Source organism: Mandrillus leucophaeus, unplaced genomic scaffold, assembly GCF_000951045.1.
Source record: "Mandrillus leucophaeus isolate KB7577 unplaced genomic scaffold, Mleu.le_1.0 Scaffold36, whole genome shotgun sequence".
Classification (NCBI taxonomy): Eukaryota; Metazoa; Chordata; class Mammalia; order Primates; family Cercopithecidae; genus Mandrillus; species Mandrillus leucophaeus.
In genome coordinates this window covers 7,261,183-7,276,054 of record NW_012103809.1, presented here as the reverse complement: position 1 = coordinate 7,276,054, position 14,872 = coordinate 7,261,183, and the positions used below count along the sequence as shown (strand labels likewise).

The following is a 14,872-nucleotide window of genomic DNA, read 5'->3' as shown; positions in this document are numbered from 1 at the left end:
GAGACGGGGTTTCACCGTGTTAGCCAGGATGGTCTCGATCTCCTGACCTCGTGATCCGCCCGCCTCGGCCTCCCAAAGTGCTGGGATTACAGGCGATCCATAACTTTTTAAAACATATTTTCTTTTTGTTAAAGGTAGAAAATACAAAGAAAAAACATACATATCATCAATAATCTTACCCCAAGATAACCACTGTTAACATTTTCATGTATGTCCTCTTAGGTTTTCTCTCATAAATATTTGCTTCTAAACATTCTTTGCAGGGATGGGAAGAGCATGACTGGTTTGTAAACCAGCTTTTCTCATTTAACAATCCATCATCAACAGTGATACTATACTCGACATTGGAAAGCATTCTTTAAATACTGGCTGAATGAATATGCACCACAAGAAAGTGCCTCTGCTTTTAAAGATGTGTCAAGAAAAATTTGAAATATGCATACAATCTGTCCAATTAATCCCACTTTTAGGAAATGTGTCTTAAGGAAATCATTTGAAGAGCATGGTAAGATTTCTATCTAAGGATATGTACGATATCACTGATTAAAATATCAAAATTTGAAATAGCCCAAATGTCTTACAGTAGAGAATTAGCTAAATATATCATTTCCTATCCATATAAAACACCACACAGTCAACTGAAAGATGATATTGATTTAGATGTACTGACATGGAATATGCTAAGTGAACTGCTGCGTGAATAAAGTAGTTTCAAAACAGAACATATGTCATGAAGTCAGTTTTGAATTTTAATTAATATGTGTACATCTGCATAAGAAAAGGTTTAGACCAGAGGTGGGCAAACTTATTCTGAAAAGGACCATAGAGTAAATTTTTCAGGCTTTGCGGCCATTCAGTCTCTGTCACAGGTACTCAACTCTGCCACTGTAGTTTGAAAGTAGTCATAGTGTGTGGAAGAATGAGTGCGGCTGAGTTCCAATAAAACTTTATTTACAAAAACAGGTAGCAGGCCCAATTTGGCCCAAAGGCTGCTGTTTGCTCACTCCTGGTCTAGAAGAAAATATACTAAACTGCTAATGGTAACTATTTCTGATTAGTAGAACTATGGGCGATTTCTAATTTCCTCTTTATAATGTGATAATTTTTGCATGTTCTCAATTAAATTTAATCATAAGTACGTATTATTTTAAAAACCAATAGCATGTTCTTTTCTCTTTTTTTGGTGGGGCTGGGGGAGAAGGCTTTGAGATGTCCAAGACATGCATGGTTTCCTATTTTAATACAAATTCTTATTCATTGTTTCTCAGTTTTTCTATAGGATACCACAAAGACCTCTCAACATACATTTTAAGGAAAGGAAGAAGGGGAGGCGGGAGAGAAGGCGGGAAGGAAAGAAGCAAGGGAGCGAGGACGGAAAAGAGGAGAGGGGGAAGCAAAAAATAACAAACTCCAGTCCTGTCTTGGGGTTAGGGAAAGCCGTGACCCACCACTAGACATAAATCACAGCGGGCGAGCTCTTTGTCAACCTCCTCCAGAATGGCACGATCCAGGTTTTCCCCAAACCACACGACGTGAGGGCGCAGCAAGCCTCCGCAGCCTGCCTCTTCACACCTGGAAGAATGGGATCCTTGAGCCAAGCCCGAGCAAAGTCTGCCCAGCTGGATCGGAGGGAGGCCCGGGGCTACCCCAAACCCAGTACGTCCAGATGGTTCACCTCTGATGCCTCTTACTCCCTACACCCTCCTCCCAGCCTATATAAACTTGCCTTGCATGTGAAGCATCAGGTTTAATGGTCCTTTTTTTTTTTTTTTTTTTTTTTTTGAGACGGAGTCTCGCTCTGTTGCCCAGGCTGGAGTGCAGTGGCGCGATCTCAGCTCACTGCAAGCTCCGCCTCCCGGGTTCACGCCATTCTCCTGCCTCAGCCTCCCGAGTAGCTGGAACTACAGGCGTGTGCGACCACACCCGGCTAATTTTTGTATTTTTAGTAGAGATGGGGTTTCACTATATTGGCCAGGCTGGTCTCGAACTCCTGACCTCATGATATGCCTGCCTCAGCCTCCCAAAGTGCTGGGATGACAGGCGTGAGCCACCGCGCCCTGCCGAACTGTCCTTGTTTTTTATCTTGTGTCTGTGTACCTGATGTGCTGACAGATTGTTTCAGCTAAGCTTTCCCGGTTCCTTCATTATGCTCACACTTGTGCTCACAGCCACCCAGACCTGGGAGTCATACTGGACTCAGGTTTGCCTCCCACCCCAAGCATCCCCTAATTTCATCCATGACTTTTCATGTGCTCTCAGGTTCACGTCTCTCTGGCCCCGTATGTAGTCAGCTTTCCTGTATCCATTACTAAAAATCTCTTTCTTTCACTCCCTCCTACCTCAGGGTCACCTTCTATACACCTCCTAAAATCATCCCTCAAACACCATTTTCATCATCGTAATCTCCTGCATCATAGAAGTCCTCCAGGTCTCCCTATCCCTTCAGAAGAAAACTTTAATATTTAGCAATTAAAACCCTCATAAGGAAAATTTAAAAGGTTCTGTGGTTAAATAAGTCAGTAAAGCATTAACATACATTTTATAACCACTTTTTAGAAGGCAGCAATGTGGAATAAATGCTCTGAAAAGTCCTGCAGTAGAGCAAACATATTTTAACTTTGTTTAGTCTAACGTTTCTGTATTTGAGTGCCTAACATGTTTTTATCAAGTAATGTCTCTCAACGTAATATTAAATTAATGTTCTATGAAACACTTTTAGAAGTGCTGTTTTATTTTACCTTAAAAACACTCTAATCCAGCCAGGCACGGTGGCTCCTGCCTGTAATCCCAGCATGTTGGGAGGCCGAGGTGGGTGGATCACCTGAGGTCAAGAGCTCAAGACCAGCCTGGCCAACATGGCAAAACCTCGTCTCTACTAAAAACACAAAAAATAGCCGGGTGTGGCGGCGGGCGCCTGTAATCCCAGCTACTCGAGAGGCTGAGGCAAGAGAATCATTTGAATCCAGAAGGCGGAGGTTACAGTGAGCCAAGATCGTGCCACTGCACTCCAGCCTGGACATCAGAGTGAAATTCCATCTCAAAAAAAAAAACAAAAAAACAAAAAAACCCACAACAAAAAAACCTCTGATCCAATTACAGATTATAGAAGTGCTGTTTTAATGTTTGGTTTTGAAAAATTGGCATCAAAATCTTCCTTTTTTTTTTTTTTTTTTAAATCTATGAACATTCTGTTGGGTCCTGTAACCTCTCCTATTCACGTCCTTTCATTGCCTCCTTATTCATTGCCTCCTTAACCATGGATTAACAATGCCAGTGATGTTATTTGACCAGTTACAGGTCAGCCCATATGCTTTCTGTACACTGGGTAACCACCTGTCACACAACAGCTTCAGAAACTTTCCCGAACTCAAATGATCCCGCCAGAACACAAAGCAAAAAGGGGTTGGAAAGAAATCATTTTTTTCATCCTACTTTGGTTCATCCTTTGTCCTTTCACTTTTGGTCTTAGAGGTCAAGGCTGGTTTTCACATTTGTGCATTTGATTTAAGAGGCATCTTGCCAAATACATGTTTAGATTTTGATGTCTATTTCTTTGTAACCAGGAACACTGGTACAAATCAGAGCTTTTTACCCACCGGGGAAGTTTCTCAACTGGGATGCTGGCATCTTGAGTTCCAGGTTCTGGAGCACTGAAGTAAATAATATTAGAAAAGAAAGATTGTTATTGGCATAATAAAAAATAAAGAAACAACATAACTCAGTTTGTATATTTGCCTGGTAGTATGTGGTGTAAAACTCCTAATTAATACATGCTCACTTGGAAGGGCATTAGAAGGAAGGACCCCAGGCCATTAATTACCAGTGGTACTGGGCATAGTGGCTCATGCCTATAATCCCAGCATTTGGTGAGGCCAGAGTGGGAGGACTGCTTGAGGCCAGAAGATCAAGACCAGCCTGGGCAACATAGTGAGACTGCATTTCTACCAGAAATACAAAAATTAGCTCACTGTGGTGCATGCCTATAGTCCTAGCTACTTGGGAGGCTAAGGCAGGAGGACTGCTTGAGCCCAGGAGTTGGAGGCTGCAGTAAGGTGTGATTGTGCCACTGTACTCCAGCCTGGGAAACAGAGCAAGACTCTGTCTCAGAAAAAAAAAAAAAAAAAATCACCAGTGGTTGTACTGCCAGTGAGAGAATTCGTGTGTAGGGAGGGCTGGAGTAGCTGGGTGTGCTAAGAGGGAACTTCATGTTTACCTTTATACATCATCATCATTTGTATCCTCTGCAATTACATTATACATTCCTTATATAATTTATACTGTTTTGAAATGGAATTTTCCTCAATATTGTGTCTACCCTCAAATGTTTTCCTCATTGTAATAATAGTGCTTGTTCATCATAGAAATGTAGGAAAATTCAGAAAGATATAAAGAAGAAATTAAAAATTACCCATAATCCCTCCACTCCTGATATTCCTTGTTAATATTTTGTTATATTTTCTTCTGGTCTTTTAACTATATGCAGTTATACAAACTCATGTGTGTATAAATTCAGGACCCTGTGGTTTTCACTTAACACTGTAAGTTGTGAGCAAAATATTTATTTCATCACAAGGCTATATTTGTTTTTTTTTTTTTGAGACAGGGTCTCCCTGTCACCCAGGCTGTGGTGCGGTGGCATGATCTCAGCTCACTGCAGCCTCGACTTCGCAGGTTCAAATAACCCTCCCACTTCAGCCTCTCTAGTAGCTGGGACTACAGGCATGTACCACCATACCCAGCTAATTTTTTTTTTTTTTTTTTTTTGTAGAGACAGGTTTCTCACTATGTTGCCCAGGCTGATCTTAAACTGCTGAACTCAAGCAATCTTCCCACCTTGTAACCCCAAAGTGCTGGGATTACAGGCATGAGCCACCGCACCCAGCCTTGTATTTAGTCTTATTTCTCATATCAATGGGAATCTTTGATGAATGTTCAATTTCCTCACATTTATGTCCGACCTAAAGGAGAAAACAACATATACTTATTCTGTAGTGTGGTATAATTACCCTTTTCCTGATAAAGCTGGACAAATTGGACTCTTGTAATTCTCAGCCACAACGCCACAAGAGGTACATCGAGTTTTAAATAAGCTACCTGAAAAATACATACGAAGGAAATCCAGAATTTAGTCTAATCAAGAGCAATCATCTCCACATCTGAAAGGGTGTAAGATACTTCACTTTCCACACTTCATTTCATTTTCTGGTCTCACCCAGTTACCCAGGCTGGAGTGTAGTAGTACGATCATAGCTCACTGCAGCTTCCAACTCCTGGGCTCGAGCGATCCTCCTACCTTTGCCTCCTGAGCAGCTGGGACTATAGGTGTGCACCGCCACACTGAGCCATACTTCATTTTAGCAAATGGGCCTACCCTAGCTTTCATGGGAAACAGAGGCATGCAGTACTCTTAAGCCAGTCAAGAACATATGCCCTCAAGGACTTTATAATCTGGAGGAAAAATAACTAACTCCATGACTAACGTGCCGTCAGATGACCTTGGAGTGGTGTTCAAGTGGGCAGAAGTGGCCAATAGGGTAGAGGGAGCTCAACGTAAATCTAAGGGCATGATTTATTGATATGACTGATAAAGGTTCAACGGCATGGGATATGTTTACAAAATCTTAACTTTGATTTCAGAAAGCTTCAATCTTTTATACAAAAGCACCTCAATAAATAAGTAATCAACTACTAAGTGAAAAAAGTAATTGTTAATACTAACGACTACTTATTGAGCTGAAGGGGGCCAGAGTTTATGAAATGGGTACTAGGCACCTGGTACCGTGCAGAGCACTTTCAACCACAGTGGACATGCGCTGCTCTGTTCTGCCCCCGAGTCCTTCCTTGGGGACCACCATCCCTGCTCTCTCGCGTGCTGAGCCAATAGGGCTGTGGGTCACACCCCAAATACAAGTTCAGCCACATGCTCCACACGGCCCCCATGTGGGGCCCATCCCTCTGCAGTCGTGTTTGGTCAGAAGGGTGGGCGTGTGGACCAAGCAAGCCCACCCAGAGGTTTATTTTCTGAGCAGGTGGCTGAGCTGGAGAGCCTGGAGCTGTCGGAGGCACTCTCCCCTGGCACGTGGAGGCAGATCAATTGCAGAGGGAGAAGGGAGGCCACCTCAAAGAGTGAGTAAAGTTGAGAGAAGGAGGGGGACAGGGGCCAGGAGGAAAGATGACACAAGCTGCACCCCCAGGCTCCTCGGTTTTGTCAGTTTTAGTGTAGACATTTTTCCCCATTTTCACATCTCTGAAATTCAGATGTGTCCTGCAGTTGCTACTGGCCAGATGTGAGTGTGACATCACCATCATGCTTGCACAGACTTGCTGAAGGAGAACACTGAAAAGTGGGGTGACTTGGCTGTTATTCTCCATGGCCTGACCGGGCAGATTCAGCCCCTGGATCCTTCCACCAACAAACCATTCAAGGGCCGCTTCAGGAAGGAAAGCGGGTTTTGGCTGTTGTCTACAGCCTTTCCACTGATGGCCTCTTGGTAAGAGTATGTCAGGCCCAACAGCGAACCTGCGGAAGGTGTGCCAGGAGCTTGGACGAGAACAGCTCTAACAGAGGGGCATTCTCTCTGGAAAGGCCGCATCATCCATGTCCTGAGGCACAGAGCATGAAACTGCATGGAAAATACAGACATCCATGCTCTGAGTCACTCAGAATTCAGAAGCGCTAGATAATGAGAAATATTTGGACCAGTTTATTATACTCATTTTAACAAGCTCTCTAAGTAAAAAATAACAATTCTAAGGGATAATAAAATAGTATATCATGGTTTAGGCAGATTATATTCTAAATGCCACATTAAAAACATGATGCATCTTAAAACACCCTTCATCAGACTGAAGAGGCCATTGATTTTTTTTAACCTAAGTTAGAAGAGAGTTCTCATCATTTGAAACTAAAAAAAGTCCTAACACACATATAAGATCTTATTTAATCCTTACAACAATTCTGTAAGATAGGCATTGTCATCTCGGTTTTATGCTGATGACATAGGCCACATTCTGACATTGCAGGGAAATGAGCAGAGGCACGTGGAAAGTGGCTCAGACCCAGTAGATGTAGGTACCAAAAAGATGCTCAGTTAATAGGTGGCTGGCTGTTCCTGGCAAACAAAAGAGAGGCAGAGTCGAAATGAGTAATGCCTCGCTTTCCTTATCGGGGTGACCTAAGTAAACGCAGGCAGCTTTACCACACACACGCAAAAACAAACATCCCCACTGGTGCACTGCCTCTGGAAATGCTACACTTAGAAATGCATTCTTGGCTGGCGCAATGGCTCACGCCTGTAATCCCAAAACTTTGGGAGGCTGAGGAAGGAGGATTGCTTGAGGCCAAGAGTTCGAGACCAGCCTGGACAACATGGTGAGACAATGTCTCCACAAAAATTTTAAAAATTATCTGGGCATGGTGGCATGTGCTTGTAGTCCCAGCTACTCTGGAGGCTGAGGTGGGAGGATCCCTTAAGGCCAGGAGTTCAAGCCTGCAATGAGTTATGATCGAGCTACTGTACCCCAGCCTGGCCAAGAGTGAAACCCCCATCGCTAAAAAAAGTAAATTAATTAATTGAATAAAATTAAGAGAAAGAAATGCTTAAAAAATACGAAATGCATTCCTTGAATCTGAATGCAGACTCTTTAAATGCAAATGGCCTTGGGAGAAACCCTAGTTTGCCCATTATGACTGTGGACAGCTGGATGTATTAGACTTGTGGTGACAGCAAAGAAGGGAGGAACCAGAAGACAAGAGTGAAGGAGTGAGGGGTCACCCAGGACAGAGGAAGGAGCCCAGAGGGACCCCAGACAAACTCCACCGACATCACAGGCTTGGTGGGTTTGGTGGTGTCCAGCACTGAGCTGGCAGCTCTCTGAGGCTCCAGGGCGCGGTGGAAGCGCAGCCTCAGTGGGAAGTGACCACCAGGATGAAGGGAGAGTGACAGGAGACCCCAAGATGCTGCAGTCTGCCCCTGCCCAATCCTGCTCAAGCCCTGGCTGTCCAATGAGCCAGGCCTCCTGTTCCTTGGCTCATTGAGGCCGTTGTCTCACAGCACCGCGCCCCTTCACAAAGGAAGGGGTCATGCAGCTGTGCACCCCAGCGTTCCTCCAGTAGCACACCAGCCACCTGGGCTCATGGGAAAATGCAGATTCTGATTCGGTGGGTCCTATGGGGCCTGAGATTCCGCATTTCTAACAAGTTCTTGGGGGATGCCGAATGTCGCTGGCTCTCAGACCATACTGAGCAGCGAGGATGCAGGAACTGCTAAGTAAATAATGCTATGGGTCAGAGGCTCCTCCCATGCCTAAAGGGAGCTGCCCAGGTGCCACGGGGCACTAACATGTCTCCAAAGGAAATGCCATAGCATCCTATGGGAACGGGACAGGTGTCCACCAGGGAGGGAGGGAAGGCACCAGGGGTGATGCTGAAATGGCAGGACAGGTGTTTTAAAGCTGGTTCCCTGAACGTGAGGCTGGGGGTCTCTCACCATGGATCTCCAGAAGGTTCTTGGTGCCAGCCTTGCGGTGCAACTCATCGATGTTCTGGGTGATGACCACGACTCGCCGGCCCTGCTTACCCAGCCGGGTCTCACACTCGGCTATGGCGCGGTGCCCGGCGTTGGGCTCCTTGCTCCCCATGACCTCCCGCCGGTAGTGGTAGAACTCCCACACCCGGGACGGGTTGTGGGCAAAGGCCAGGGGAGTCGCCAGGTCCTGGGGGTGGGAGAGGAGGCGGGAGTGAGGGAGGCAGGGGCAGCCAGGATGCTGAACTCTGGGGCACAGGCCCTTCCTCCCTAAGGCAGAGATAGGCAGCGTCAGGAGGGTGCAGGCTGGAAATGGCAGCACTAGGTTCAAACAACATGGCAGATGCCAGGCAGGGCCTGGGTACCAGCCTACGTCCCCATCCTGGGACTGCCCAGGGGTCTTGGAGAAATCAGTCAATTTCCTTAGTGACAAAGCAGGGATGATGCAACCTGTCCCATTTATCTCCCAAGTAAGTTGTGAAGATGAAGTAAAATAATATGCAGGAAGGTATTTTGGGTCAAATCCCCTTTTTCATGGAGCCCTAAAACATATGAAGTGGATCTCATTTTGACCTACACCCAGGGAGAACATGAAATGCGAAATGCCCATTGAATCAGTCTAATGACCATGGTTGAGAAACTCAGTTTTGATAACTATAGCTATGGCTATACACACACACATACAACTACACACATCTACATCCACACACATCTACACACATACAAATAAACACATACACACAACTCAACACACACTATACACATCAACACACACACAACTGCACACACACATACAACTAGACATACACACGACTACACACATCTACATCCACACACATCTACACACATACAACTAACACACAACCACACACATCTATACACATACAACTGAACACATACAACCACACACACACAACTCAACATACATACACACTACACACATTGACACACACACAACTGCACACACATACACATAACTAGACATACACACGACTACACACATCTACATCCACACACATCTACACACATACAAATAAACACACACAACCACACACACAACATACATACACACTACACACATTGACACACACACAACTGCACACACATACACACAACTAGACATACACACGACTACACACATCTACATCCACACACATCTACACACATACAAATAAACACATACACACAACCACACACACAACTCAACATATATACACACTACACACATCGACACACACACAACTGCACACACATACACACTAGACACATGACTACACACATCTACATCCATACACATCTACACATATACAACTAAACACATACACACAACCACACACACAACTCAACATACATACATACTACACACATTGACACACAACTGCACACACATACAACTAGACATCCACAGGACTACACACATCTACATACACACAACTACATACATATAACTACACACACACTAAAGATACACACACAACTACACACATCTACATCCACACAACTATACACACATACACACTACACACACAAACTAAACACACACAACTACACACATCTACATATAAACTGTACACACACAGCTAAACACACATACACTACTACACAAACTACACACATCTACATACACAACTGCACACACACTACACACACAGCTAAACATACACACACTACACACATACACACAACTAAACATATACACACAACTACACACATCTACATACACACTACATACACAACTATACACACAACATACACACAACTACATACACAACTATACACACAACTAAACATACACACAACTACATATACAACTACACACACAACTAAACATACACACACATCTACATACACACAACTGCACACACACAACATACAATTACACAACATACACACAACTAAATATACACATACACAACCACACGTATCTGTTAATATGCACACAACTAAACATACACAATTATACACATCTACATACACACACCTACACACAAAACCACACACACCTACACACACAGAAATACACACATCATACATACACAGCTACACACATACATGCAACCACACACACAACTAAATACATACACGGCTACATATAAAAAGTGTATATTATATATAAACAGAACAGATAAAATACATATACTTTAAATACGATTCTGGGAGAAACAAACCTCTTTCTGGTAAAGGAGCCGAGTAGGAGTTGTCTGGGGCCGGAAGCTGGCAGGGAAAGGCACAGGGAACTTTCAGCGATCACTGAAATTTCTGTTTCTTGACAGTGGAGGTGGGGGTGTTATGCAGGTGCATGCACCTGTCAAAACTCATCAACCTGTACACACAATGCACGTGGGTGCATTTTATTCTAAGGAAATTCTGCCTCAATAACATTAATTTTAAAAAGAAGTATGGCTTCTCTATCAAGGAGACGCTTCCTACATTGAACACATGTGCGTTTCATTCTACTGTAAAGGCCCCTCTGCTTGGTGGCAATGCCAGTCTTTGCCAAATGAGGGGTTGGCCCACACCGACCCTGCTCTCCACCTAGAACACACGGCCTGGAGCAGTTTATAGGCGGCACAGCAACATGTCCACAGGTGTCCCTGGAAGGGTACTGGAGTCAAATGCATTCTATCGACTTCTTTGCTTTGTCCACGAACTCTGAGCCTTTTTGGACACAACTAAGTGCCCCTCCTTCAAGCTCCTCCCACACCTTCTGACCTCCCACCCTCTGCTGCTGCTAATCCAGGGAATGCCCTGTGGCCCCTCTTTCTTCCTGGCCCCTAATGTTCTCTGCTCTCCTTTCTCCTCCACTTCACCTTTAAGGTGATGACCCCCACCCTTCACCCAGAGGGCAGCAGGCAGGAGGCAGAACACCCAAACATGTGCCAGGCTCAGATGTTCAGGAGAAGAAGGAAGGGGCAGGTTCACGAACTCTGCATTCAATGAGAAATGAGCTACTAACCATGGAAGACATGTATTGCAGTACTTATTTATGACTGCTTTTGTTCAGCCAATGAAAATCCATTAAGCACTGATAATGTGCCAGAGTTCTGGGAGCTGGAGACAGTGCAATGAATAAAACAAACAGAGGCCGGGCATGGTGGCTCAATGCCTGTAATCCCAGCATTTTGGGAGGCCAAGATGGGTGGATCACCTGAGGTCAGGAGTTTGAGACCAGCCTGACCAACATGGTGAAGCCCCGTCTCTATTAAAAAATACAAAAATTAGCTGGGTATGGCGGTGCATGCCTGTAATCCCAGCTACTCGGGAGGCTGAGGCAGGAGAATCGCTTGAACCTGGGAGGTGGTGGTTGCAGTGAGCTGATATCACGCCATTGTACTCCAGCCGGACAGCAAGAGCAAAATTCTGTCTCAAACAAATAAACAAACAAACAATTCCTTGTCTTCCAAAGCTAGGGATTTCCTGAGCCAGTGGGATGGGAGAGCACAGACTGCAAAGGGCCATGAAAGAATGTTCTGGAGGGACAGAAATGTTCTACATTGTGACTATGGTGCTGGCTACACAACTATGTCCATTTATTAAAACTCATTAAATTGTACACTTAAAACTGGTGACTTTTACTTTATGTAAATTAGATCTCCATAAAAATTGAATTAAAAAATCCGCACCTTCACAGAACTTGCATTCTGAAGGCCTTCCTATAAATTTTTGAATATCAAATCCTAACCCTTCAATAATCAACATTAGTTTTAACATGAAAAGTTCACAGAAACTCTGTGTCATACTTAAGTTCAATAACTTTAGAAAAGTAATGAATGATGCTAACCAAAGTTTTCTGATTTAACTTTAACACAATTATTAGGAGAAACTGTTATCTGAATAAATGCAAGCCATACATATCTAGAAAGGAAAGTGGCAGCCTTGCTTAAATTTTGATCTTAATCATAGGAAATTTGTGTTTATGCCAAAAATCAATGAGACAATAGGGTCACAGTTAACTTAAAAACATTTCCCCGGGGTTTCAGGGATAGGAACAGGATTTGAGTCAAACTCCGTTACGGTTTCATTCGACAGAGGCTTTCATGTTCTGGAAACATTACAAACCTGGGCTTGCCATTTTCTCCAGTAACCTCCAGCTCCTCTGAAAGTCGGAACACCACTTTCCGCACTAACACCTGCGCCTGAGATGATGACTATGTGCTTTGCTTTTGCAAAACACTTCCGAAAATCTGCCATACCTAAACAGAGTAAAATCTTTATCAATCCGGTGTACCATTTGGACATTTGTATCCCATATCAATTGTCTGTATCTTGAAACTTGACCCAGTGTGAAGTTATACTTTAAGATAAACAAACATCTTTCCTGTACCATGAAAACACCATCCCATGTGACCTGCTGGGTGACTGTACAGTGTTTTAAAGAAGCAGGGGCTTTGGGCACACACAGCTGGCTCTGCACCGCAGCTATGCCTCCCAACCAAATGTATGATCTTATGCACATTATGTACCTTTCTCTGTCCTCACTTTCCTTGGCTCTTTGAGGTGCACAGTAATGCCTTTCCTAGAGCAGGCATATTACGAAGATTAAAAAAGCCTAGTGCGAAGGAATCCATCTTCCTTCACAAAAGTAAAAACAAGCCTGTATGTTTGTGTGAGTGCTGAGTTGAGGCCCACTGGACCCCAAAGCCTACCCTTCCTCCCCAAGTTCACCTTCCCTTTGCGGATCGTGCTAATTTCAGCTTCCCTCAGCACAGCGACTGAAGGTGAGGGCAAGGACACATGGCCTTCTCCTTGACAACTCAAATAAGAGCCAAACTTTTCAACAGGACACTGCCAGAGACTTGGGGTAGCAAAGGGAACTGAAGACAGAGAAGAACACGAGACGAAGTAATTGTGGACACAGACCATGGCTCGCCCTCCCGTCCGGCAACTCCAGGCAGTTCTCCTGCCTGAACACAGACCCACAGGGACAGCAGCTACGGTGGTGAGGGCTCCCTGCACCCCACGTGCTATGCCAAGCACTTTACATGGATCACAAGGTGGGAGTTTTTCCCCTGAAACAAATGTCCTCATCCTAGGACAACAAGCAGGAGCCAGACTTGGAACTCATGATGGGGTCTCCTGGGCAGCAGAAACTGGGAAAGGGAGGTCGGCTGGGGACACAGCTTGTCTCCCCTTCTCTCCTAGGCACTACAGCTCTGCAGGCCCTCGTAAGGTAAGCAGCGTGGCCCTGGAAAGCCAGAATTAAGGGGTATAACACTGAACATGGTCTGCCAGGAGGAGAAGAGAGAGCCCCTTTTCTGCCCTCCCCCTGGAGAAGCAAATGCTGCACCTCGCTGCCCACTGCAGGCCTAAGACACTGAATGAAGCCAGGAATGCCCCACCCTGCATATGGAGATCTTCCAAGGATGACCAACCTGTATTAAAGCACTAAGGATTCCAGCAAATGTGGAACTGAATTCCTCGGCTCACTAAGCAAGCTTCCTGACCTTCCTCTCTTGAAGGAATGGCAACCAAGGCTAACCCTTGGATGGAATGAATGAGGGGAGGCTAACCCTCCCCTGAGAGATGGAACCGGGGACAGGCAGGAAGCGGGCAAGGAAGAAACATAGTGGGATGGGGGCTCAGAGATAGTGAGCTTGAATATTAAAGGGAATGTGGCCTCATTTTGTATCCCAGCTGTAAGGAGCATCCTACTGGCTTCTCATGTATGGCTGACTCCCTCTAAGCAGGGAAGGGACTTCCTCGTCCTCATAAGCCCAGAGCCACACACTACGCCCAGTCTAGGATAGAGACTATCAATAAAGGCTCAACCCCTCCTCCCCTTCCCTTCCTCTCTTCCCTGCCATGGACTCCTGATAAAAATAAACTCAGAAGAAGAGTAGGCTTTTTCCTCTCTGGCTCTATTCATGTTTTGGCAGCACAACGCTGAGAGAAATTAAGACGGTCACAATGGAACAGAACAGAGTCCTCAGAAATAACACCACCCATCTACAAACATCTGATCTTTGATAAACCTGACAAAAACAAGCAAGGGGGAAAAGATTCCCTATTTAATAAAGGGTGCTGGGAAAACCGGCTAGCCATATGTAGAAAGTTGAAACTGGGTCCCTTCCTTACACCTTATACAAAAATTAACTCAAGATGAAGTAAAGACTTAAATGTTAGACCTAAAACCATAAAAATCCTAGAAGAAAACCTAGGCAGTACCATTCAGGACATAGGCATGGGCAAAGACTTCATGACTAAAACACCAAAAGCAATGGCAACAAAAGCCAAAATAAACAAATGGGATCGAATTAAACTAAAGAGCTTCTGCACAGCAAAAGAAACTACCATCAGAGTGAACAGGCAACCTACAGAATGGGAGGAAATTTTTGCAATCTACCCAT

The 14,872-nt window shown here is 44.6% G+C and overlaps 1 protein-coding gene across 3 annotated transcripts in view; it reads right to left on the bottom strand.

Annotated features, from left to right (window-relative positions):
* SIRT5 (sirtuin 5) overlaps nt 1–14,872 on the bottom strand; it is a 28,230-nt gene that overhangs the window by 10,088 nt on the left and 3,270 nt on the right. For 2 of the 3 annotated variants that reach the window (XM_011989679.1, XM_011989680.1), the window contains exons 2-6: nt 12,585–12,718; nt 8,490–8,715; nt 5,007–5,094; nt 3,597–3,650; nt 1,449–1,572 (exon numbers count right to left, since the gene is read on the bottom strand). In XM_011989679.1, coding sequence (XP_011845069.1) covers nt 1,449–1,572; nt 3,597–3,650; nt 5,007–5,094; nt 8,490–8,715; nt 12,585–12,718 — 626 coding nt within the window. The remainder of the gene's footprint in view (nt 1–1,448; nt 1,573–3,596; nt 3,651–5,006; nt 5,095–8,489; nt 8,716–12,584; nt 12,719–14,872) is intronic. The other variant, XM_011989681.1, reaches the window with a different exon arrangement.